Genomic DNA, 26,287 nt, shown 5'->3' on the forward strand with positions numbered 1-26,287 from the left:
TGGTGACATTGATGTGCAACAAATCCGTTCAAGTGATAATTCAACAGATTTATTCACTAAATCTTTGTCAACTTCAACTTTTGAGAAGATGGTATACAAGATTGGAATGCGGAGACTCAAATATTTGAAACAAGGTTTTCATCGGGGGAGTAAAATACGCGATGCACTTTTTTTCCCTTACTAAGGTTTTTTCCCATGGGGTTTTCCTTATAAAGTTTTTAATGAGGCACCTAGCAATGCGTCTTACTAAATATGTGTACTTTTTTTCCTTCACTGAGATTTTTTCCCATGTGGTTTTTCCTAGTAAGGTTTTAATGAGGCACATTATCTTTTAAATGAACATCCAAGGGGGAGTGTTATAAATATATTATATTATGGATGTTCATTTAGTACTCCGTTGTAAATAAGCTTTCTGAAGAAGCTTATCCATATGGGACTCCACCGTAAATATGTTTATCTATTTAGTACTCTATTGGAAATAAGCTTCCTGAAGAAGCTTATCACTTCAGTACCCGATTATGGAGAAATATTACCCCCGGTAGAAGATTATCCATACCGGGTATAATAAGCTTATCCTTTCAGTACCCAGTTATGGATAAACATTACCCCGATAGAAGATTATCCATACCAGGTATAATAAGCTTATCCTTTTAGTACCCAGTTATGGATAAAAATTATCTCCGGTAGAAGATTATCCATATTGGTATAATAAGCTTATCCTTTCAGTACTCCGTTATGGATAAATATTGATCTTAGTAAAAGATTATTCATATCCGGTATAGTAGCAGCTTACATAGCAGCTTCCTTTTTTTTATAAATAGAAGAGATTTCAGTTCATTATATACATCAGTTTGAATTCGAATAATATAACAGTTTCTCTATATACTTGTCTTTACTTTACAGTCTTTATTTTATAACATATTGTAATATTTATTTTTATTTTAAATTATTACAACTATGAGTAGTATAAATTTATTCATACTATTTCCTTTTTTTTTCCTTCAACCCCAGGCCGCCAACGACAATATTTTTTATTTATTATACTTAATAAAAAAGCCGCACTACACGTTCCTCTCTCTCTAACATTCCCGATCTTTCACTCTCTGTGTTCGTTTCGACTGTTGTTTGCGTCTGCATCCGCCAAACACCCAATCTAGAGGTTCTATATCCAATACCCAGATCGAAGTTTATAATTATTCAAACTTTTCTGTCAGTATTTAATTCATCATATTTATGTTAATTCGCTTGTGGTTTTCATTAGGGCATTAATTAGCTAATAAGGAAGTGGATATGTCTGGAATTATTGGTCGAAGAATGGCCAACAGAGGCATTTCTGCTTTGGTGAGAACTTAACTAAGTTTTGATCACTGTTTTTTTTACTTGATATTTTTATTTGTGAATAATGGATTCTCTTTTTTTTTTTTTTTTGGGATTCAGAATATGAATCAGTTCTTGTTGAGAAGCAGGGTATTTGCATCTAGAAAATTTTCTTCAGCAGCTAAAGAGGTGATTTTTTGTAACTTTTATTTGGCACTCCAATACGTTTATTTGATGTTTAATTCTGTTGATAAAAAGTCATTGTATTAAAACTTGTGTAGATGACTGTTCGTGATGCTCTAAATTCTGCTCTAGATGAAGAAATGTCTGCCGACCCTAAGGTCTTTATAATGGGAGAGGAGGTATAAACCTTTTTTTTTTGGTGTTGTATTTTTCTAACTTTTTGGAAGGCAAAACTTGAATTTTAATTTTAATTCTTTTCAAAATTCTGTGTTGACTCAGGTTGGTGAATATCAAGGCGCTTACAAGGTTAGATTTTCTTTTTTCACCTTTTTTTTTGTTTAATAAAGTTTGCTTTGTTCTTTGTTCTTGACCTTTTTCTTTTTTTTTTCCCTTTTTGTTTTCAGATTTCGAAGGGGCTGTTGGATAAATATGGTCCAGAGAGAGTTATTGATACACCAATTACTGAGGTTGATCCTTGGGCTTCAGTTACTAATAAGCTGCTGTTGTGGGTGGATTTGTATGGTTAGGCACTTCATAACAGTTTATGTTGTTTTATAGGCTGGATTTACCGGAATTGGAGTTGGTGCTGCTTACTATGGTCTGAAGCCCGTTGTAGAGTTCATGACTTTCAACTTTTCAATGCAGGTCAGACTTCTGTTCTCTCGGATACTATGTTCTTTTGAATTTTTTAGATAAAGACATAAATATGAATAAACCATCCACCAATATCATTGACAGAGGCGCACATATGGTAGCTGTCTGTATCAGTTAACTACTGTCATTTATGATGTTTAGCTTGTCGAGTGGTATATATTGTCACAAGCATAACTTGTAAGAGGTTGGATTATGGCATGATAAATTTGGAGTCGGATTAATAATTTGAGATGGTATAACCTGTCGTTTCTGTATTGTGTGTCTTATGTGGATTGTATTAAATTTAGTGCAAAGAAATACAAACAAAATGCCAAAGGGGGAGGAGGAGGGGTTAGGTTTGTAGTCCTTGAGGACAAAAGGTGATTTAGTATTTTGGTTTTGAGCCTCTGAGATGGGCTGCATTTATTGAACATTTTCTTCTGCTTTCTCTACTTCTGCTTGTGTTTTATCAGGGGCAATGGATGCCCATCGCTACTGTAGTCACGAAAATCTTGCAAACAGGAATGCATGACATTACCAACACAGCAAGAATATTATGTTGAGTTTAAGTGAGAGAAATTGCAGTCTGAACTAAATATAACATAGGATGGTAACACAAAGGCTTTGTTTCTGAATTAGTGTCAACAGTCTTGAATGTAAAACTATGAAGTTAATGCTGGGTCCTTTTTTTATCTAGGAAGTTAATGCATGGTCCTTGTTTATATTGAACTCTGTTCAATCATTATGACGCAAGGAGTCTGATGTCTCTTATGGTAATTTATAGCTCTAAGATGCATGAAACTGTAGCTTAGTCGTGATTAGCTGGGTTGTCACACATGCTACACGATCAAGTAATTGTTGGCCAAATGGTATATAACTATTTGGGGCTCGTTTCCTTCCAAATTGGAAGGAAATCAGGAATAGCTTCCTAAAGATGTTCTATTAGGAGGAATGGGGATTGTTATTACTTTCTCCTGCCAAGTTTCTATCTGCATCTTAGTCTTCCTCTTTGAATTAAAAAAAAGGTTCTACTGCATCAGATCATGATATTTTGGTTTCAGCATGTTGGAATCATATTTGTACAAACTTGTTATATTGTCAGTATTTCTTGAGTTATGGTTTATATACCTTTTGAAAGCTGACCAATGGCATATTCTTTCTGGAACTCATGCAGGCAATTGACCATATTATCAACTCTGCTGCAAAATCAAACTACATGTCAGCAGGTCAGATATCAGTCCCCATCGTCTTCAGGGGTCCTAATGGCGCCGCAGCTGGAGTTGGTGCCCAGCATTCTCAGGTATGTCTGTCAACTGAAATGGGACTTGTTGTGCTTCCTGGTATGGCTGTTGGAGTTCCTGTAAGTTAGGTTAAACCAAGCTAAGCATCACGTGAGCTTGTTGTTAAAAGGTGCTGCAGTAAATATTTAATCTTTGTTTGAAACTGAAAGTTATTGTGTACTAGTTAATGGATCAGCGGATGAACCGGAAGAACTATAGCAATGTTAATATTGATGTTTTATACTGTTTTCTTGGTTTCTATTGGATGTGTAAAAAGTTGTTTTCTTCAGTTAAATCTTCTACTCAATGTGGTATTTGGTGCGTTCATTCCAGTAATGAGTCAATAGTGACATGGTTAAGTTAGCCTGGTGAAATACAAGTAATTGTTACTTTGTTTAAAGGATCAATGAGGCATCATGCCAACAACTTGTGGAACAGCATTGTACATTAGTCTTACTTCAACTTGAAGTTGTTTTGACACTAACATCTGGGTGACACTTTTCTGTTACCTTTGTCAAATAAAAAAAAAAACATCTGGGTGACAGGATGTTAGAAGTTTGTCATTTTTACATTGAGTTGTTCGCATGCTTTTATGTCATATGCACATCTAAATTACTGTAAGCCCAACGTTTCTTCCATTTGTTATTTTTCCAGTGCTATGCTGCATGGTATGGTGCATGTCCTGGATTGAAGGTGCTAGCTCCATACTCTTCTGAAGATGCTCGCGGCCTGCTAAAAGCTGCTATCAGGGATCCAGATCCTGTTGTTTTTCTGGAAAATGAACTGCTGTGAGTTGCATTGCTGATTTAGCTATTCAAGTGATACACTTTTCTGCTTCTAATATCTACCATCATCATATGACTTGAATGATGCAGATATGGTGAGTCTTTTCCTGTTTCAGCTGAAGCTCTTGATTCTAGCTTCTGTCTTCCCATTGGAAAATCTAAGGCAAGTGGTGCTTTCTGTCATTGTTTCTTATATTTATATGTTGCTGCTGTTCCTTACTTTACAAATATTGGCAGATAGAACGTGAAGGAAAGGATGTCACTATTACTGCTTTCTCAAAGATGGTCGGTTATGCTCTCAAGGTTCGTCTGTCCTTTTGTATCAGAGGGTTTGAGTTTTTCGGAACACATTACTGATTAATCCTTCTTCTGCAACACATGATCTGCTTCTGTATTCTGAATTTCATCAAAAACTAAAAACTGGTCGGATTTAGTACTCCATATTAGATGTTGCATAGAGAATGTATAGCATGCCACTGTTTCTGGCTCTAATCATTCGTTTCAACATAACTTTTGAATTTTGAAGGCTGCTGAAATTCTTGCAAAAGAAGGAATTAGTGCTGAGGTATGTGAGAATCCTGGAGTTCATATTCCAGTTTTACCTTTAAATTTTAAAATGTTAATGTGCCGAAAGCATTCCAGCTTCATTTCACTTCTTTTCCTTTTTGTCTTTCTATTTTTCGGGGGTCAACAGGTCATAAATTTGCGCTCTATCCGTCCACTTGATAGACCCACCATTAATGCTTCCGTGAGGAAAACCAACAGACTTGTCACTGTAGAAGAAGGGTTCCCACAACACGGTGTTGGAGCTGAGATCTGGTTTACACAGACTTTTACCCTGATTCTATTTTAATTCTGTGTGACAACCACCCCTACCCCCACCCCACCCCACCCCAACCCCCCGCAAAAAAAAAAACACAAAGAAAGAAGGCAGAAAAAATCTTTATTTTGTTCCTGTGTTTGGTCAATCAAGCCTACTAGACTATAAATTCCTTTTGTATCAGTGCATCTGTGGTGGAGGAAAGTTTTGAGTATCTTGATGCCCGAGTCGAGCGGATATCTGGGGCTGATGTTCCTATGCCATATGCAGCAAATCTGGAAAGGATGGCTGTTCCACAGGTTAGTACCCACCCTTTTTTCCTCCCTTACCGGTAAATAGGAGCAGCTTTCATATGATCCTAGTTATGGCTTGTGGTAAAAATGGCGAATATGACCACTAACTGGGTCGACGAGGGTGCTTTATTGACCCAAAAGGGGATGGCAGCGGAGGGTGAAAAGAAGACATGAGAAGCCATTAACTGTCTGTTCTCTAGAATGATGGCATAGCTGAGTGATGTTGAAAGATTAGTGATGATGGTGCTTTATCAACCCAAAAGGGGTTGGGAGTGAAGGGCGAAAAGAAGACATGAGAATCCGTTAAACTGTCTGTTCTCTTACAATGACAGCATAACTGAATGATGTTGAAAGATTAGTGTTTGATGTACTCTGGAAAGAGGGTCTGCTGGTAGAAGATAGTTAGTATTCGTATCATACTAACTAATGCAGTGTTTGCCACATCGTATCATTTGCAGCATAGGGAGAAGAAAATGGAAAAAAAAGTTTGCGACAAAATTACTGAGAGATTAACACAAGTGTATGCAAGTTCATGAAGTCTTATCATATCAACTCCGGAAAAGGGTCATATGTCTTGAACACACAAACAGCTATGTATGTGTGAACATTGAAGGTGTAAAGGTGTTCACATAAGAACAGTGGATAAACCAAGAAGCTCATAGGGAATAGATTTATTGGTGAATTGCTAATAACAGTTGACATCACTGGTTGTCTTGCCTTCTGAAATATCTGAATCTGCCTGTACAGGTTGAAGATATTGTTCGTGCAGCAAAGAGGGCATGTTACAGAGCAGCAAAATCAGTTCCAATGGCTGCAACTGCTTAAGCTTGGTATAAACAAAGCCTACCAAGCCGGTCTTAAGCATTTTATATCCTCTTTGTGGATATTGATTCTTTATCCGTCTGTGAGTAGATGCTTCTGGCTATACCATCCCCTGAGAAGTTTAGTTTAACCATGAAAAAGGAAGGAGGAGAAGAAAAAGCTAAAGTGAAACTAAAATAGTGAGTGATATCTGAAATAAAACTTGTAGAAAATAAATTTTGCCGGTTCTTTGCTCCTTTTCACTGGTGTTGCCAAATGTTATGTAAGATAAACACATACTTCTACTGGTAGAAGAGCAAGTAGTCGATCTCATTGCAACGTCGTTGCTGAGTTTCAACTGCTGTTGGTATTAAATGGTTCACGAGAACAAACTTTATGCTGATATGTATAATTTGATCTATTCTTGTATTAGTATTTGCTAGCGGCAAATCCAGGGAATCCCTAATGAGTTGATCAATAACACCCATCCAGTTTTCGAAGAGAATTGGGCTTGCAAATGACAATATATCACTTGATCTAACTTCTTAAGTTTCTGTTTATTGAATAACCTAAAGATTATTCTACTAGTATGAGATTTTGACGATTTACATGATTGGCATGAAAAATTGGGTAGCTTAATAGGACAAATTTTTATCAAAGGGGGAAAAATGACTTCTCTCACTTATAGGATGGTAGTTATTTTTCATACAACTCTCTTAACTTTTAACATTATATTACTTGCTTCAACTGAACACATTAATATTATTATTAATCCTAAGAATTCAAAAGTTTCATCAAGATGCTCTTCAATTTGCTAATGTTATGATCAATCTTTAATATATGTTTCTTTCTGGAAAATATTTTCCACAAAATATATCATAATCGTAGTCAAGCTTTGTAACTTGTGTATTTAAAGAAAAAATGTTGAGTTAATTTCAGGCAACTACCAGGGTGTGGAACAACTTGGAAATTCTTAGCATAAGAACGCCCAACTCTTTTACAAAGAGACGAAAGTAAAGCTGAAAGAATATGAGAAACCAACGAGACAAAGAACTACGTAGAGGCTGCAATCAGATTATGAGTTGCAACTATACAATGGATTTTGGGTGTAAATTATAACCCCAAATCCATGTGATACATCTATTTCGAATCATACACAAAACTGTTGAATAATTACATGGAATACAATAACAAGCAAAAGGGAGGCTGCATGTACCGAAAACAGGAAAGAAAATCCCCTTTGAAGCCACAAAATTTATTGCTTTGGGAATCTTCCTCTTATCTATGGTGACTAAATGTCTCCGAAACAGAAGCTCTACCCCTTAGTCTCATATCTATAGATAGCCTAACAGAAGATGGAAGGAATGCATGGATAAGCTTACGAGAGGGAGCCATATGAGGCTCTTCTTTCTTATTTCTCCTCTGCCTCGACGTCCCAGCTGTAGTTTTTGTACTTCTCAAAGATCGTGATTTTGGATCAAAATTTGATGAAGTAAAAGAAGCCTCAGCTACATTGAATGATACAGGACCGTTGTGTGATGCATCAAGAGGGTATCCGACTGCTCCATCTTGATGTGGCGGAGGAAATTTCTCACTCTTGCTCTTAGCATTGGCTTGTGTCATCGCTCTCCACCTCTGAAGAAAAAGAAGTGGTGATGAAAAATAAGTGGTGATGAATATGAAGAAAAGAATACGAAATTGACAGGGAAAAGACTAGTAGATAAGAAGGGGAGTCGGGATGTAGGCAAATGAGTTTTATAGCAATCCTTGCTCCCAAACGATTTCCATACTATCTGTGTAAAGCAAAGAGATTTTAGGAGGAAACAGACTGATGTTTTACACTATTTAGAAGCATCTAACAAGAGCAAACACAACATATCAAAGTTTAGACATATATCAGATGACAAAGGAACTTTTGCTCAACGTCTTTATCGGTCCCATTCTCTAATATAATGAGATGACATGACAGTCAAGAATATAGACAAAGGATGAAGTTTGTCTCACTTACATCTAAGTTTGGTTGGAGCTCTGCATTTGCCTCTGGAGCTGGAATTGCACGGCTAGCTCTCTCACGAATTCTCACCTTCCTGGTGCCATCGACAGCTTGAGATTTTCCGTGCAAACCTCTTTGCCTATAAAGAAAATAGGTCTCAGTGGACGACAAGCAAATGGTGAAACATATTTCAATATTGATAGAACACACCTCCTGGCTGCTTCGTCTCTCAGTTTTACATCCATTTCCTTGCTAGGAGGATACTTTGGCAAACTTGAAGGCTCACAAGGATATGGCTCAGTTGTAAAGAACTGTATATTACAAGTACCCATATATCAGAAATAGAATACAGCAACTCACTTGTACAACTTAAGTTCTAAGCACATGTGAGCACAGTGCAGGAGCAGAGCTAGCGCTTCGGTTAGGGGTTCGGCCAAACCCAGTAGCTTTGGTCCAAACCTTCTATTTGTCTTAAGAAATTTCTTGAATATGTACAAATTACTAATTCAGAACCCAGTAACTTAAACGGAGTAGAATTCCGAACAAAATAAATGCCGCTTTGAAATCAGAAAGAAAAGACATGTTAACAGCGGAGCAGAGCATCAGACATCAAACTAAGCCACCTCTAAGATATAACGACATTTTTTTAAAGATTATCAGATGACTTACTTCGCTGTTCAAAGCTGCGGTTGCTGTGCCTCTTTCATCAGGATCAATAGCAAGAAGTGTTTCAACGAGCGGATGTGAAGACGATGGAAAATCCTTGAATGTGTCGGCAATGCAGCGTTTATAAGGTTGCTGTGGTTTAAAAAGAGTAGCATTTGGTAACTTGAATTTCTTCCAATATTCGTCAGATGGAGAGCCACACAACTTAAATATTTTGTGGAGTTGCTCAACCTAAGCAGCCAAAAGAATGTCCAAATGAGTCACTTTATCTTGACATCTGTGCCTCAAGAAAGTAAATAATCAACAGACCAAACCTAATTATTTGCTTCAGAATAAATTTTTTATGTAGCTTGAAAGTCAGTGTATTAATTTGGGCAACCTAGAACGTAACATATCAGAGTCTCAACAGTTGATTTTCTGGAAAGTAAGAAGTCTTATATCAAATGTAGAAAGTCATACAAAGAGTAAAACACCTCTGTTCGGCCTGGCATTATTGGCTTCCCTGCTAGTAACTCAGCTAAAATGCAACCAGCGCTCCACAGGTCAACACCAACACCATAACGAGTAGCTCCAAGAAGAAGTTCAGGTGGACGGTACCAGAGAGTCACAACACGACTAGTCATAGGTTGCTTTTGTTCAGGATCATAAAATGCAGCTAACCCGAAATCAGCTATTTTCAGTATCCCTTCGTTATCAATAAGCAAATTGGAACCTTTTACATCACGGTGGAGGACCCCATTATTGTGACAATGCTCTAGACCAGAGAGTAACTGTTTCATGTAGCATTTTACCTGCAATAATATATAAAGCTAGACAACTCAGCCAGTCGCTGATAATAGACAATTCGCTCAGGTGTACAAGGAAAGGTTGAATGAACATCTCAGTCTGAAACTAGTTGGGGAGACAGATAAATCGTCAACCAGATAACTTAAACAATAATGATCCATTGTTTCAAGGCAACGCACTTGAGAAATGCAGAGACTGTGATCTTAACAGGATTTTCAGCCCATACCATTTGCATAACTAATAGTACAAGTACAATATATCCAATTAGAATTTTTTTATTCATCATCCAAGAAGAGCATGTAAAGAAAATTCCATATGCCTTTCGATACATGAAACTGAGCTAACTCAATATCTTTTACGTTTCTGCATACAGATCTACTTAAGCGGAACTATCGTTCAAAAAGAAATTTTTACGTGAAGATAAAACAAATTGTGAGGTAATCCCTTTGCTGACTGAGTAGATGGAAAATTTCGATACATCGAAGGCACCATTATTTCACTCAGTAGCACTATCTAAAATGAAATATCTGGAAACAGCTCAACATTGGATCCCCAAAAACACCATGATCTGGCCCAATGGCCTAGAAAAGACCAGCAGTAACATCAGAAAGCACAAGAATGAACGCTAGGCGACAAACAGCATTCCATGATTAGAGAAGATATACCAGGTTCCATAACGAATGGAAACCAAATTACATACAAAATAACAAAACAAAAGTATGTGTTTTGGCAGAGTAGTACCAAATTAGGCTATACTAATAATCAGGTAAGGGCACTGTTTTGGGGGAAACCAACTATAAGTGTGTGACTAGTACATTAGACAAAAGCCAAGAAAGCATTTAAACACACAAGTGAATATATGAAATAAAAACTACATCGACCAACGACTTTTTTCTGAAGGTGAAAAGAGATGGTAGTAAAACCTGCGGTTCAGTGAATTTGACTTTTTGAACAGCAGCTAGGCCAGCGAGATCGTGCTCCATGTACTCAAAAACAAGGTAAAGACTAGAAGACATTCTTGAAGTAACCAAACCTTCAAGTTTGATGACATTGGGATGATTCAGTTTTTTCAAAACAAGTATTTCTCTTGCCATGAACTTCACACTCTCTGGCTCCAATGTATCAAATCTAACTTTCTTCAATGCAACTATCTTTCCTGTTATCAAGTCCCTTGCTTTATATACATTGCTATATGTTCCTTGCCCAATCTGCATTACACACATTAAAACAGGCAAACTTAACAACTAAAGTACAACTACCACAGCCTAAAGTATCAATTCCTTTACAGTCCACCCCTAGGCTCTAGAGATTGTACATTACTTTTGCAGCACATCAAGAATGTATTAAAAAGCTTCCCCTTAAATGGGCATTAGGCGGAGTGAATCCAGATTAGTCGGGGCAACAATGGAGTATTGGTGCCAAAAAAAAAAAAGAATGTACTAAAAAAAGTGCAGCTTTAATATCTTATACCTCGCGAGTGGTAGGTTGTACCTTCCCCTGACATTATTACTTAGTATCAAAGAATGCATTATTATTTCCCACGGCAAAAGTACTGCATGAAAGCGCAGTACATTGCGCTGAAGTAGTAGTACCATTTACCTTATCGAGTTTCTCGAAGGTATTAGCTCGACGAGGAGTCCAGTCTTTTATTGCATCTCCGGCGACGGCAACAAGCCACGCCGGCCACCCTTGCTGCTGATTCGTCGTGAACGAGTTTCCCGATATTCTGTGACTGTAATACTCCGGTACTGACGGCGCCGGCACCGTCGGTGGAGGTTGAGTGATCTTGGCATCAACCTCCGGAACCCCAACACCATCGGAAGCATTCGAATTCTTGGTTTCCCGGCGGGATTTTCCGGCAGCTATTTTTCCAAGAACACATCCCATAATCAGTATACAAAAAATGAAGTGTTCAAGATTTAACCAGCCATTTTTGGTGAATATTCAGAAACAAGAATGAAAAGGGTGTTAAAAGAAAACCAGACAGATGAAAATAACTACTGGTTTTTAGCTCGCATTTATTGCAAACTCAGTCTTTATGATTTGATCAATGGTGATTTTTCAAACCCTCTGTACTCTATAGCTCTCTACATACTACTACTGCAGAGGTGGATTGGGTTACGGAGTTAGAGGGGGGGTATGCCACTGTAGGAAGTGAAAAGGGGGTCAGTTTTTCAGTTGAGGGGACTTTGGTTTTTTTCTACTACTGACTTTTTTTTTATGCTTTATGATGTTTGTACTGATTAGTCTGCGTCAAAAATTAGGTCAAGGTGTTTGTTTGATTAAAACTAAAATGTTAAACATTGGTAGTCACGAACTCCAAAGTCAAAGGGTGGGGGATGGTTTGGGCAAAGACATGCGAAGAAAAAATGCAACCTTTTATATACTAAGGAACTTTTGACTCCTTCTTTCATTTATTTGTGTTTTTTTGGGAATTCAATCATCATTTGTCAAACATGCTTCTCTAATTAATGACATGATTGATAATGAAATTAAATTTATTTAATGAAATGAGAAAAGTATATGATAAATCAAGTATTATTCTACTTATATTATATCGATACCTTATTGACTCTACGATCACCGTGGATATTACATTTTATCCTTGAGCCAGAAACAATCCATCTACCTTCGCAAGATAAGGATAAAGTATACGTATTCTACCTTTCCTAGACTCCACTTTACGGGATTATACTGAATTTGTTGTTGATCACCATCGATATTACATTTTAGTGTCTCGTACAGTTAGTTATAATATACTTAGGGGTCGTTTGGTATGATGTGTAAGAAGGTATAGGGGTGGTATAAAAATTTAATACCACATTAATATTCTGTTTGGTTAACAAATCAGGTATAAGTTATCCACGTGCTAATTTTAACACTAGGATAACTTATACCTTATAGAGGGTGGGGTAATTAGCACCGGTAGAACTTATATTTTCTTCTTAAAAATTATGCAATTATCGTTCTTAATACAGCATACCAAAAGTGAATAAACAACAATCCCAGCATAACTTATCCCAACATAACTTATACCGACATAAGCCGTATTCCAACCAAACGACCCCTTATAGTAATTGAAAAAATCATCTACTTATTTATGATATGAACTTCAGTATTTCTTTTAGCACTTAAAAATGTGTTCCAGATACTTATCAATTACTTTTAATCTTTTAAGTCACATAGGTTATATGCGTCTGTTGGAAAACTAATTCAAAGTTGTAGTAGGAAACCTTAGTTATTTAGGATTTGGTTTATTTAATTTATGCCTAAATATGATTTGTAGTTAGAATAAATATAGGAATAGGCTTTCTTGTTTCTAGTTGAAATATATTTCATACTATTATAAATAGGGGTATTGATAACTTATTTTATATGCGGAGGAAATAAAGAATCGTAGAGATCATTCAAAGATTTATAATAAAACATTTTCCTTCATATTGGTATCAGAGCTTCTACTATCTTGGGAGAGAATCAAGTAGTTTCCACTGCCGGCGGATGGCGCTAGCCAAAGTGTACCGCCTGTCTGGCCAAAAAAATATTAGCAAAATCATAGATAGTTGTCAACAGAATTAGACTATTCGATGAAAAGTTTCAAGATAGATTCAAGAAAAAAAAAACAAGTTTAAAGAGGTGCAAACAAATATGGTACAAGATGAAGAAACTCTTCCCTAAAAGTTGGAGATATGTTTTAAAAAGTTGGAAGTTGATTATACGTTTCAACAAAATCGGATGTTGGTGACAAAGTGCATCAACGAATGTTGGCAAAATTGGGTGTTGATGACAAAGTGCATCAACGGTTGGTGACTGACAAAGTGCATCAACGATCGGGTATTGGTGACAAAGTGCATCAACGTGAGTTGGAGACATGTGCTTCAACAAAATTGAGTGTTGGTGACAAAGTGCATCAACGTGAGTTGGAGACATGTGCTTCAACAAATTGAGGGATGGAGACACGTGCTTCATCAAAAGTGAAAGTTGGAGAGAAGTGCTCCAACATAACTGCACAACGACAAGTCAGACGTATACAACTTTGAATTACGGGAGAATGTTGGAAAACTAATTTAAGATTTGGTTTATTTAATTTATGTCTAAATATGATTTGCAGTTAGAATAAATATAGGAATATGCTTTCTTGTTTTTAGTTGAAATAGGTTTCATACTAATATAAATAAGGGTATTGATAACTTATTTTATATGTGGAGGAAATAAAGAATTGTAAAGATCATTCAAAGATTTATAATAAAATATTTTCCTTGAGTGACATTTCTCTCGCACATAATGGGTTAATGAAACTACACCGAGTTTTATATTTCCATTTCACATTAACTATAATGTCCAAGACTGAGTTTTGACCTAAAGGAGTCCTGGAGAGCAATGGTTTATATGTTCATAATTAGAAATTTTTACTGTTTACTATATGCAATATAATAAACCAATTTTTACTAGTGGCCAAGGTTCACAAGAGAAGAGCTCGGAGAAAAATAGCACAATATCTAAGAATGTTAAGTTTATTAAATAATTGACACCACATTACATATTATAGTAGAATATATAGTAAGTCGAGGTTTTTTTTGGAAACAACTACTTTATCTCTGAGGTAGGGGTAAAGTTTGTGTACACGCTATCCTCCTCAGATCCAATGACCTCATAATGATTTTGAACCCCCTTGACCACTAAGCCATGCTTTTGGAATGTATGAAGGGGATTCAAAACATAATATATAAAGGTAAAAACCAGATTTTGCCTTATATATACGGTGTAATTTTTCGGCGATGGGGGTTAGGGTGAACACCTTTGTGCCCCCTAAATCCGCCACTGCTCAGACCCCGTTTGTGTGATTTTACTGAGTTTATTGTTGTTGTAGTAGAATATATTGTAAAAAATTATATATCCCACATGCCACAACTTCTAAGACCATCTCCAAGGCGACTCTATTTCTTGCACCAAATCCAAATTTGGTGCAAGAAATGATATTTTTTTGCTCCAATGCAACACTAATTCTTGCACTATTATAGAGTATGAATAGTGTTGCACCAAATTTGGTGCAACACTATTCATCACTCTAAATATGGTTTAATATTATTTTATTCAATCTTTTTATTTTGTGAACTTTTAATTTATCATATATTGTGTATATAATTAATTTTTATATTAAGATCTTTATAATTTTAATTTTATATCCTATTTTTTGATATATTAATTTTTGTATATATTATATTTATATAAAATTATAAGTTAATTTTATTATTATTATAATTGTATAAAAAGAAATATAACTATTAATCGAGCATTTATGGGAGAATAGAGGCGAAAATTAAATATTTATGTGGTACTTAAATTAAATTTGACTATGATGTAATATTTATTTAATTATATTTTATCAATGATTTCACTTTTAGTTAATTTATCCTTTAAAATAATTTTGTAATAAATGATTATATAAGTGGTGAATGTGAATTATATATAATGAATATGGAAAAAAGAAAAAAGATAGTATTAGTTTGAATGAAATAAAAAATAAAAAGTAAATAGAAGATAATAATATAATATAGAAGAGAGAGAAGATTTGGTGTAAAAATAATATAATGACCGGAATAAATTTGGTGTTACATCATTTTGATGTGAAATTTGGTGCAAAAAATGATGCTAGCTTGGAGATGCCCTAAAGTAGACTTTGGACTCTTGTAATTAAATTGAATGAACAAAGCAATAGATAATTGCGTATATATTGGTCAGAATCTCACCTACCGCTCTGTACATATTTAAAAATAGCATCTTCTGCATTTATTACGATTTTTGAACAACGGTTTTGGGTGAGGGTACCAATTGAAATAGGGCCCCCTCATTTTAATATTCCCCAAAAAATTAAGTAAAATACTTAATTATCTTATTTTCTTTATCGCAAAAATATAAGGTAAAATTTTTTATTGGGGGTTGGGAGTAAGAACGTTCATTTGTCTGGGTATAGCAAAATATGCTAGATATGTTTTCAATTAAAGTACAGACTCAAAATAATGCTGAATTCAACTTTAAGAAAATTTTGACATGCAGTATATTCATTGTTTAGTGTAGAAAGTTGCGACGATGTATAATCTTTTCTTCCGTACAACTGATTCCTTATTTAATGCTGTAATAATAATAAGAAATTAAGGAACATGCACGATGCACCTCTTACTTATATTCTCCTAATAAATGATGTTGTACTTAAAAAAATAACAACTGAGGGACTTAATAATTACTTTTATAAATGGAGAAGTCTCTTTAAAAATAAACGTGTTGACTATTAGGTCTAAATTGTGAACTAAGTTGTTTGATCTGAAGAAAGAAGATAAACTTTGTAGTTTGAAAGGAATAAATGTAAAGACTGAAAGTTCAGAACTTAGTATACAAAGTCCAAAAACATAAAATGGAGAAAGAAAAATATATAGAGGACCACAGAAGAAGAAGAGTTTCTCAAGTTAGGTCGATTTCCATTTTTATTTGGTGGTCCTAGTTCATCATCTAAATAGGAAATTTAATTAAGGAATAAAGAAACAGAATCAAGATAATTATTTTAAAGGAGAATACAAAACTTATTTGTTGAACCAACTGGGGAAATTTGACAGGTATCTGAATCAAATTATACGAATTTATCAATGAAATGTCATAGCTAGCTAATCTATCAAAGAATTAAGGGTTGTGTGGAAAAGATTGGAGTATAATTTTGGAAAAAGAAAAAGACTTGGTTCATAAAACTCCCATCCTATGGGCAAAAGACACTCAAGTGCTTTTAAATCTCAAACATGATTATTCTTCTAAAGTTAAGTGTATATATTTTAAGAAAAAGTACCTGAGGGAGAATCATGAAAGTCACCTTATTCAATGTGGCATCTGATGGGGTGGCATGATGCTATTGGTAATTAAATTGATAATTTGGCCAATTCTTGAAATAAGAAGTGCTATTCTAATGAAAACCAATACAACTTCTCATCTATGTTGTGACTTGTGGGATGGTGGGAACTTTTGTTATTATGCCGTGTTCAAAATCAGAAAATCAGAGAAGCAATAAAACATCGTACTGTAATGTATGAAAGCAAAAATGATTTTGAACTAACCGGTTGTTTATGTGTTCTTAAGGAATTTAATCCCCTCATAATTGTTTAAGATTTCGAATTAATTCCTTCCAGGAGATAATGTTGTTACAAATTACAGAATTTCGGTGAACTCAAATGGCAGAACAAATCATAATTGATGTTTATTTTTTGCTTTCTGAAAAATGAGGCTAATATTCTATGTTAATAGCCAACGAAGTTGAGTTCCAACAGGTGCAAAAATGTCGGTTTGTTTAACAAGATGCCAATTCGGCAAAAGTGTCTTTGACAAGGTGCTTACTTTTCAAAAATAATTTAAATTTATGTTAAATAGCTTGTTTGGTCGCAAATTTGACCGTTGAAAAAATAATGCCGCAAATTTTCAAATTAAAGTTTCGCGCAAAAATATAAGAAAAGAAAAATAAATTTGGTCCAAATAATTTATCACTCAAATCCGAAGCCAAATGATGACGCGAAGCTTGCTGTCTCCTCAACTATTAATTAAATATATTTAATAGAAAGCATTTTACCCCTTATCGTTTAATTGAATTACAAATATTAGTAGATCGAATGTCTATTAAAAAAAAGGAACACTTTACACCTATGATTGATGTGGCTTGCTCACTGAAATTGACACCAGAAAAGTGAAAGATGTTCAATTGATTAATAATCAACTCTAAGGTAGGGAAAGAGCAAGCTGCAAAATCATGATGCTTTTGAATTCCAGGTTGTTTGATATGATTTGCTTTCTTCTTTCTCAGTCCTCTAGCTACCTCAATGGAGTATATATTAAGCAATACAAGGATAAACATTTTGAGACAGAGATTCATTGATTCACCTACTTCAGTTCACATTGTCCAACTCTAAAAGCCATAATGGCAAATCATAACCTACCTCATAAATTCTAAATCTTCTTGAAGGGAAAAAAATAAAAATACTCTAGCCACTCCAATTTGCTTATGTCTTGTTTGTATAGTATGACTCGATACGTACTTTAAGAAAAAAAAAATAAGTTTTTTTTTTTTTAAATATATCATAATATATGTTGGAGTATATGATTTGTGAAACTTGTGGTACTAAACGTATTATAACATTTGTATGTCATAAAAATTTCTCATAAAGGGTAAATAAAAAGTGTAAAATTAATTATTTTCAAAATACAAACTTGTACAACGTTTTACGGGACGAACCAATAGAAAAATAGCGCAACATTTATTTTAAAAATAATTTTCCCAAATTATACATAACATATAATGGAGTATTAAGGACAAAAGAGTAAGTAGTGTGCTTTTCAAATTGTAAATATAATTTATTTCACGTACAATCTAGAACAAAATTGAAATTATTGGAGGCGCCGGGTTGGTGGGAGAGAGTGAAGGAAGAAAAAAGTAATGGTAATAGAAGAACTTGTTGTACTAATTGCCTAATCTTCCAATGATGGCCAATATGTTGGAAGAAAAGTTTAAGATTATTTGAGGAAAAAAGGGATGATGGGCCTATAAATAGTAGAAAATGAAAGCATGTGAAAGAGAGAAGGGTTTTCACTCATTACATCCTTGCACTTGGGGTTTGGTTCACATGTTAGTTTTGTGGGGATTAGGGTATTTAAATTGTTTATTCGGTGATTAATAGTGAAGAAATTACTATTATATTATACATAAATTTTACTCTAAAAGAATGTTTTTGACTTCAAATAATTTAATGATTGCACAACTAATACATGAAATCTTATTTTACATTCTATCATTGCATAAAATAATGCATAAATTTTACTTAAACTTAATACTGATATTATTTAATACCTTCAACAAAACGCTGCATTAATTATGGTTTTTTTGTTTATTATATATGGCCACTCAAAGGCTATATGTTATCTACCATCAAAATGTGGGAGAAATTCAAAATAGCCAAATTTACAAGTGGTCATTTAAAAATAGCCACAGTTTTAAAAGTAATCAAAATTTAGCCACTTTTCATGTAAAGATAAATCTGAACGAAAATACTATTCAAAATCCACAAAAATATTCCAGTATAATATACTGGAGTTCCAGTATATTATACTGGAACTTTTCGCGTGTTGGATTTCCAGCATAATATACTGGAAGTTCATACACAGATGCACCGATCTCTAGTATATTATGCTGGAATTCCATGTTGTAGCAAAATAGTGGTTATTTTTCAATGACTTTGCAAACACTAGCTATTTTTGAATGATCCGTTCGAAAACTGGCTAGCCCGTGCTATTTTTACTCAAAATGTTGGTCGGAATTGTAGTCTACATCCAAATACTAAATGTAACAATCCAGTTAATGAGAAAGAGAAGTAAAAGGCATATTATTTGTCAATAATGTTGAAGAGAGAGTGGACTAATTAATTCTAATGACAAATCACTCTGTCAATTGAGAAGATCTATTGAATGAAGATAACAAGATTGACTCTTCAGAGTTAATAATGTCCGACCGGATATTTTGCTGCTATATTGACTAGAATATAGATTAATAAATTATTTGACTCTAGATTTGGACCCAAAAGACAATATTTCGTCATCTTCAGATCCAAAATTCAGTAGCACATATTATTGTTTCCCACTCTTAAGGGTATTTTAGTCAAAATACACAAAAGAGTGCAGAAACATACTTTTAGAGCAGTAAAGAAACGATTATTCTGTAAGTTAAATTTATATACACCGTCAGTCTAATTTTTTATAATATATTATCAGATTATCTTTATCTATTATACATATAATTTATCTTATTTTTAAGAATACAAATGACACGTGATTTATGTAGTTTGCCGATATTGGTATGTTATTTTAAAGTGTTATATAATAGCATCTAATCAACTCAAAGAGTATTTAGCAAAAACAAAACACTCAAAGAGTACGAATACAACAACAACAATAATAAATCCAGTATAACCTCACAAGTAAGATCAAGAGAGAGTAATATGTACACATACCTTACACATACCTTGTGAAGGTAGAGAGCCGGTTTCTGATAGAACTCGACTCAGAGGAAAAAAAAAGAAACAGTAACAACAAGCAATAATAACAACTTAAATTACAGTTTATTAATAACTTAAATTCTATCACGAAGAATTATAATTTATAGTATTTTTCTTACAACCTTTTGATGTATCGATTTTCAATTAAAAATGGATTAGTCTTGTCCAATTTTGATTAAAATAACTAAAAGATACGTGAAAAGTGGTAAATACTTGGTATGAAAAGGGTAACAGTTCTTCAAAATATTTACTCTTCGAACAATATAATATTTGCCAGGACACGAAAAAGAAGGTGATTGTCCTTGTTCGAAATTAGAGAAACTGGAAGCATCATTAAATTAAAGTTAAATGTTGAACGTCAAATTAAGAATCATGGGAACATTCGCATTTCGAAATTTTCTAACATGAAGTCTCTTCCTTCCTAGTTGTTTAGGGTAGGAGTAATAGCAATACTCACTATAATCAAACTTGACAATGGACCACAAAAAAAAATGACGTCAATTTTTCAAGTAGAGAAAAGTCATGTAACACGAGGATGGAATTTTCCTTATAGCCTGCTCGGTTTGGGCCATGCTTGGACTTGGTTTATAACCAACTAAGAAATGAGATTTTTTCCTTCCTACAGAGTATTTAGGATTTATTTATCAAAATTATTCAAATTTTGTATATGACTCATTCTAAACAAGTTTTTCTTACAATTTATATACAATCTATTATTATTATTATTATTATTATTATTATTATTATTATTATTATTATTATTATTATTATTATTATTATTATTATTATTTTTGATAAATAATTTTTTTTACCAATCGAAAATATGTACACAAGAAAAAAGAAACAAACTGTCTGTTGGACATGATGCCTGATAATAGGCTAGATTCATGTAGTGTGACGACTATTTATGCCCCAACTTGACTATGCTTCACCGTTCTAGGAAGGTTAAATGACGATAAATGGCTCTAATTGTGAATTTCATTCGAGTTATAATTATGAGGACTTAGGACAGTGTTTGGAGCTAAATTAAAGCAAGGGAAGCCCCTCGGAGCTGAGTACGTGTGAAAGAAGAAAGAAAAGAAGAGAAAATGCTGATTCACTCTAGCGCGGGCCAAGCGCGACCGCGCTAGAGCAGGAAAATGGGACAGTATCCTATGCGATATGCACGGCCACTAGCGCGGCCGCGCTAGTCAATCCGGAGCGCAGGAAGTGCATGGGTAAACTTGGAAGTTTGGGGGTAATTCTACTTAACCTATAAGAGGTCCAGCTCGTCCAAAAAGACATTATCAAGGTTTTTATAGCTTTGTTGAAGGTAAGAAGAGGCAAGAGGCAAGGAGGATAATTCGACATCGAGTTCTACCTTTCTTCCTTTTGTATTTATCATTCACGATGAATTTTGCTGTTGTTATTATGAACACGATTATGAGTAGCTAATTATTTAGTCTAGGGTTTTGATGGAACCTATTGAGGGATGAACTTTTTGTTGTGTTAATATAGTTTGCCCAATTTAATCTCTATTTGTTCAACTACGTTCTTGTTGTAGTTAATTGATAGGATCCTCAATTAGCTGTACCTATTTAATATGTATTACTCGGGAGAGAGTGCATATTTAGGTAGCTGTTGAACAACACCACTCCCAAAGTACATGAGGAATCAATAACCGAGGGTTTAAATGTGGGATTAGAGATAACGAAATATTGGGTGCGATCTAAGCGAGCTGTAAGAAAAGCCAGCTAGCGTAACTCGGGAGAGTGCGTTTAGTAAATTCTCGTAATTACTCGGGAGACATTTATGGTAGTAAGAGTTCTCATGACTGATAGAGACGAGTAGGCAAATCTAAGCGAAACATAACAGGAAGGGATTGTTGATACCTAATTTTTCCTCATATATTTTTAATACATATATATAGTTTCAAAATAATACATATGCAGTTATAAGCATGCATTGTCACACCCCTTTTTAACCAAACCTTACTAAACCTTCTTAAATTAATAAAAAAGGAATTTGTAAAGCTTGAAAAAAGTTTTCCAATTAGAACGTGACAAAATTGTGTTCAAAAGGAAACAACTCAGAGTCGCTACCTGACATTAGTTTCGGTGTGTCAGGTCACCGTTTTTAAAAATGATTTTCCTTTTAATACACTTCGGACTCCAAACTAAGTCTGCACCAGAGATTTGGGTAAGAAGGTTCATTTGACTTAGGGAGAAAGTGTTAGGCATTCTCCGAGTCCCATAACTAGTACAGTTGCATACTTGATCTAGTCGGATTTTAGAATGTTCGAATTGAGGTAAAAACACACAAAGAAAAAATAAACAATCAAAAGAGGCTCGAGGTCGTCCCCACCTAACTGAAAGAAAATTAAAAGAAGAAAAATTAAAGTTCTAAATTATCCTATGCTACTTCTTCTACGATGTTCGCCACAGACTCCAATTACAGAATACTACAAGGCATTCCCCAGAATAAATATGTACAATTCCTTCGGGGCATTCTCCGAGTAAATTTAACTAAGGGAACGACCTCTCGTCTCAAAACTAGTAAAAATTCTAAGGCTTGCCTACCCAAGTATGGTCGGCCTAAGCATGCTCGTAGTGAACAACGTAAACAAGATAGAATCAAACAAGTTATTCATGCACTAAATATCTGCTTTCATTTAGTATTACCCCAAACCCAATGGTCACATAACCCTTTAATAGTTCATCAATCTTCATTGCCTAATGAGAACACCAACTTTGATAACGAATATTAAACTAAAAGCCTAAGCATCAATTAATATCTAAAATAAGATAACTAAGCAAAAAGTTTCATCAATCAAGCTCAATACCACTTAACGAGAATCAGGGATTTCAAGAAAAGGGATACGAGTGGACCTTAGAGCGGTAAAATTTTTCAAGAATTTGATCACTGACAGATCTCCAATCAAATATACATCGGACCTCAACAGAAAATCGGCAACAATACAAATGAACTACAAATCCAAAACAGCAAGCTCGAACCTCAAAAACTTGACCACGACGAACCTCGAACCGGGAACCAAAATCAACAAACTTCCGAACCTCAAGCAAATATCGTCATTTTTAATACCATAACCGAAATAAAAAATGAAGAAATAAAAGCTCTTATATATATATTTTATGTAATTTCAAGTAAAACAAAATCCGAGTTTGCAACTACAAAGTATTTTTGTTTTTTTTATCCCCTGTTTCCCCACTTGCTGCTGCCTTTTTACACCACTGGTGCTGGTTTCCGGCGAGCTATGGTGGCTACTCGTGGGAGGTACGGTAGAGGCGAGGTGAGGCGAGGTGAGAGATTGGGGCAGTGGGTGGGGTGGAGTCGCAGCAGAAGGGTTGTGGAGATTTTGGGCGCTGGTTTGGTTGGAGAAGAGCGGGGGTCGTTGGTTGGCATTGAAGGAGTTGCCGGCGGGTAGGTTGCTGATTTCCAGCGATTTTTGAGGTGGTCTGGCGGCGCTGATCTCGTGTGTGTTCCCTGGGGTTCTTTGGTGTTGTCTCTATATAGGTATATGGTGAAGAAGAAGGGTCTTGAAATTGGGCCTTTGGTGGTGGTTTTGAAATTGGGCTTCATTTGGACAAGAAGAGCTGAAAATTTTATTAATAAATCCAAGTTTCTTCCAAATTAGTATAAAATATTTGTAAACACATAAAATCACTCCTAATTGATTAATGTAAGAATTAAAAATTAAAAGTGAAACAATTTTTTTTGGTATTATCAAATATTATAAAAGTAGATAAACATAAGTTAAAACATAGTAAACTAAAATAGTACTACTACAAGAATATTAATGACCTTAGCTTAAATATAAAATAAGACAAAGCAGAACTATTTTTTTATATTTTTAAATTTAAAGTAAAAGAGTCAAAATTAGTTGAAATAACTATATTAGGCCTAAACTAAATATTTAAATTCTAAAATATGTAAAATCTCGGGGAGGGTAAAAAATTACATGTCTACAGTTGCCCCTCTTTGACTGGAAATACGAAGTATTTTCAGACAAAGAATTACTATACAAGTTTTTTTGACCCGACCCTTATTTAGAGAGACAAAAAACTAAAAGAGAGGAGAATGTGACCGATTCCTGATATCTGAGCTGCCTATATATCCTTGGATATAAAGGAATCAGACCACGTGTAATTCAGAAGTAGGAAAAATGACGGAGTGTACCGAGGTGGAGAGCCGATTGAGGTGTCATCGAGGTTTTGGTCCGCGGTCCTGTTATTACATCAAAATCAAAAAATGAAAAAGACTAACTAAGCCTGTCAACTACGAGTTACAAGATTCCTATCTATAAGTTTTCTGAAGCTTGATCTTGAGTCTTGAATGGTTCTACATGCAGACTTTAGATTTGAACCTTGACGCTTGTTAGTTGCAGGTACTAGCTCGTTCTTCTTCAGCTTTTCGGATCAAGACCGGACATGTAGTGCTTGTGACCTCAGCCATGTCTTGAGCAGCTCACATCTTGTCTCGGCTTTTGCATTTTGGATTCACTTCCTTTTCTTTTCCTTTTTTTGTTTTTTTTTTATTCTGGATTGAGATTACTTCTGTTGATCATCTTGGACTGTTGACTCGCATTCTTGCCGCGAGCTTCTACTACTTCTAACTTGAATTGAATTCTGAAATGACTTTCCTCGTTCTCCAGGTGGGTGCCTACTACTGACTTGAAACTTGAAATGACTCTGAAATGAACTCTGAAATGTCTTTCCTCGTTCTCCAGGTGGGTGCCTACAATCAAAACAATAAAACAAACAAAATTTCCTGCCCCAGTTTGCACTAGGAAGATTTGTGAGTTATTAGCAAAATTATAAATCACCTATATTATTGATGCAATGATGAGAGTAAAACTAAAGACTTGACCGAGATGTGTGTCTCATGTGAGTAAAACCCAAGAAAATTTGACCAGCAAATTCATCAAACTAGGTCTTCTATCTTAGGAGAAAATTCAAGAGACTAGGGTTTCTATCTTAGGAAAAAAATTCATCAGACTAAGATTCTATCATAGGAGAAAATTTATCAGACTAGGTATTCTATCTTAGGAGAAAGATTCATCAGACTAAGATTTCGATCCTAGGAGAAAATTCATTAGACTAGGTCTCTTATCTTAGGAGAAAGATTCATCAGACTAAGATTTTGATCCTAGGAGAAAATTCATCAGACTAGGTCCCTTTTGTTATCTTAGGAAAAAGATTCATCAGACTAAGATTTTATCCTAGGAGAAAATTCATCAGACTAGGTCTTTTTATCTTAGGAGAAAGATTCATCAGATTAAGATTTTATCCTAGGAGAAAATTCATCAGACTAGGTCTTCTATCTTAGGAGAAAAATTCATCAGACTAAGATTTCGATCTTAGGAGAAAATTCATCAGACTAGGTCCTTCTTATCTTAGGAGAAAGATTCATCAGACTAAGATTTTGATCCAAGAAGAAAATTCATCAGACTAGGTCTTTTTGTTATCTTAGGAGAAAAATTTATCAGACTAAGATTTTGATCCTAGGAGAAAATTCATCAGACTAAGATTTTGATTGGCAAAAAATTCATTTGACTAGGACTTTTTATCCTAGAAGGAAAAATGTGAAGAGCAATAGCAATATTTTATGCACACTAGCAAGACAGGTAAGGTAAAAGGTTTGAGAGACTTCCCTTTGTCGATTCTTTTTTTTTTCTTTTTCTTTCTTTTCTTTCCTTTCTCTTGTTTTTGAACCCACTTGCTTGCACTGCTTTGTTCCTATTTCAAACAAAAAAAACTTGTGAGTTTAAATGTGGTGGTTAGTTTGTGGCCTTGACCTTGAGGGCGGTTGTTTCTACACTTGCCAAGATAACTTTGATTTCAACTTGGACGACCTTGACTGTTATCGACTACCCATTTTCTTTCAACCCTTATCACAGAAAACACCTCTTGTCCATTCGATCCCAATATCCTTTATCTATTGCATTTTGCTCATGAATTGACATTTTACCGAACCCTTGCATTCCACATGAATCCCAAAGCATGTTGATTGTTACCTACTCAATGTGCATACCACTTTTCCCTAACTTATGCCACTTTGATGTGCTAGCCAAATTTGTTTTGTGCAATTGGAAAGCTGGTAGCAAATTTTGAAGTCATTTCTCACTTGTTCTGACCAAACAGACTGAAGAAGGGACTCAAACAAAACAAGAGAAATAAAATAAGGGACAAGGGAAAGAGATGATACCTAACAAAAAAATTACAAAGTAGAAACTTATCAGATGTGGATATCAATTCTAATGACCATGACATGCACCTTTGGATTAAGTGGCCTAGTCTCTCAAGCAAGTCTAATATTCAACTCTTGTTGTACCTCTTCGCTGTGAAACTGGGCTTCAACGCTTCAATTGTCCCATCTGATCCACAATCATCAGTCGACTTGTAGTGCCCTGAAGGTTTTCACCATCAAGCCTCTCTCATTTTGTTCTTTTCTTAATTTACTGTCACCTTGCGGTGCCCATGAGGGTTTTCACCTATAAGACTCTCTCATTTTATCATTTTATCTCTTTGTGCTGAGAAAAAGGTATTACCCATGATATAAGAAGATCAGACTTTTACCACACACTCTATTTGACATCCTCAAAGATTGGTCGGAAGGTCTTTTTTTGGACTGTAATGTAGGCTTTTGGACAGGGTT

At 34.8% G+C, this 26,287-nt stretch overlaps 2 protein-coding genes across 2 annotated transcripts; one reads left to right on the top strand and one right to left on the bottom strand.

Moving 5' to 3' along the window:
- The first annotated feature begins 1,009 nt into the window (after positions 1-1,009).
- Positions 1,010-6,515, top strand: LOC104249392 (pyruvate dehydrogenase E1 component subunit beta-1, mitochondrial-like). The gene is made up of 15 exons (XM_009805814.2): positions 1,010-1,159; positions 1,262-1,341; positions 1,438-1,506; positions 1,599-1,679; positions 1,780-1,806; positions 1,905-1,967; positions 2,059-2,145; positions 3,308-3,433; positions 4,068-4,201; positions 4,289-4,361; positions 4,436-4,501; positions 4,725-4,763; positions 4,893-5,017; positions 5,203-5,317; positions 6,059-6,515. Exons 2-15 carry the CDS (start codon positions 1,291-1,293, stop codon positions 6,134-6,136), a joined length of 1,134 nt encoding a protein of 377 aa, XP_009804116.1. The 5' UTR covers positions 1,010-1,159; positions 1,262-1,290; the 3' UTR covers positions 6,137-6,515.
- A 627-nt stretch (positions 6,516-7,142) lies between these two features.
- On the bottom strand, positions 7,143-11,725 carry LOC104249393 (probable serine/threonine-protein kinase At1g54610). Its single transcript, XM_009805815.2, has 7 exons — positions 11,157-11,725; positions 10,481-10,765; positions 9,245-9,562; positions 8,775-9,002; positions 8,316-8,416; positions 8,121-8,244; positions 7,143-7,747 (listed from the first exon to the last, which is right to left on the bottom strand). The coding sequence occupies exons 1-7, from the start codon at positions 11,442-11,444 to the stop codon at positions 7,391-7,393; spliced, it is 1,701 nt and encodes a 566-aa protein (XP_009804117.1). The 5' UTR covers positions 11,445-11,725; the 3' UTR covers positions 7,143-7,390.
- Between the last annotated feature and the right edge of the window lie 14,562 nt (positions 11,726-26,287).

Source organism: Nicotiana sylvestris, chromosome 3, assembly GCF_000393655.2.
Source record: "Nicotiana sylvestris chromosome 3, ASM39365v2, whole genome shotgun sequence".
NCBI classification, from domain to species: domain Eukaryota; kingdom Viridiplantae; phylum Streptophyta; class Magnoliopsida; order Solanales; family Solanaceae; genus Nicotiana; species Nicotiana sylvestris.

Excerpts from the sequence above, each read along its gene's own strand:
- LOC104249393 (XM_009805815.2), bottom strand. The coding sequence starts at position 11,444 with ATGGGATGTGTTCTTGGAAAAATAGCTGCCGGAAAATCCCGCCGGGAA. Across the intron at positions 9,563-10,480 it reads TCAAATTCACTGAACCGCAG|GTAAAATGCTACATGAAACA; the intron begins GTTTTACTACCA and ends ATATTATTGCAG. Across the intron at positions 8,417-8,774 it reads CCGCAGCTTTGAACAGCGAA|TTCTTTACAACTGAGCCATA; the intron begins GTAAGTCATCTG and ends TGTAATATACAG.
- LOC104249392 (XM_009805814.2), top strand. The coding sequence starts at position 1,291 with ATGTCTGGAATTATTGGTCGAAGAATGGCCAACAGAGGCATTTCTGCT. Across the intron at positions 4,764-4,892 it reads AAGAAGGAATTAGTGCTGAG|GTCATAAATTTGCGCTCTAT; the intron begins GTATGTGAGAAT and ends GGGGGTCAACAG. Across the intron at positions 5,318-6,058 it reads AAAGGATGGCTGTTCCACAG|GTTGAAGATATTGTTCGTGC; the intron begins GTTAGTACCCAC and ends CTGCCTGTACAG.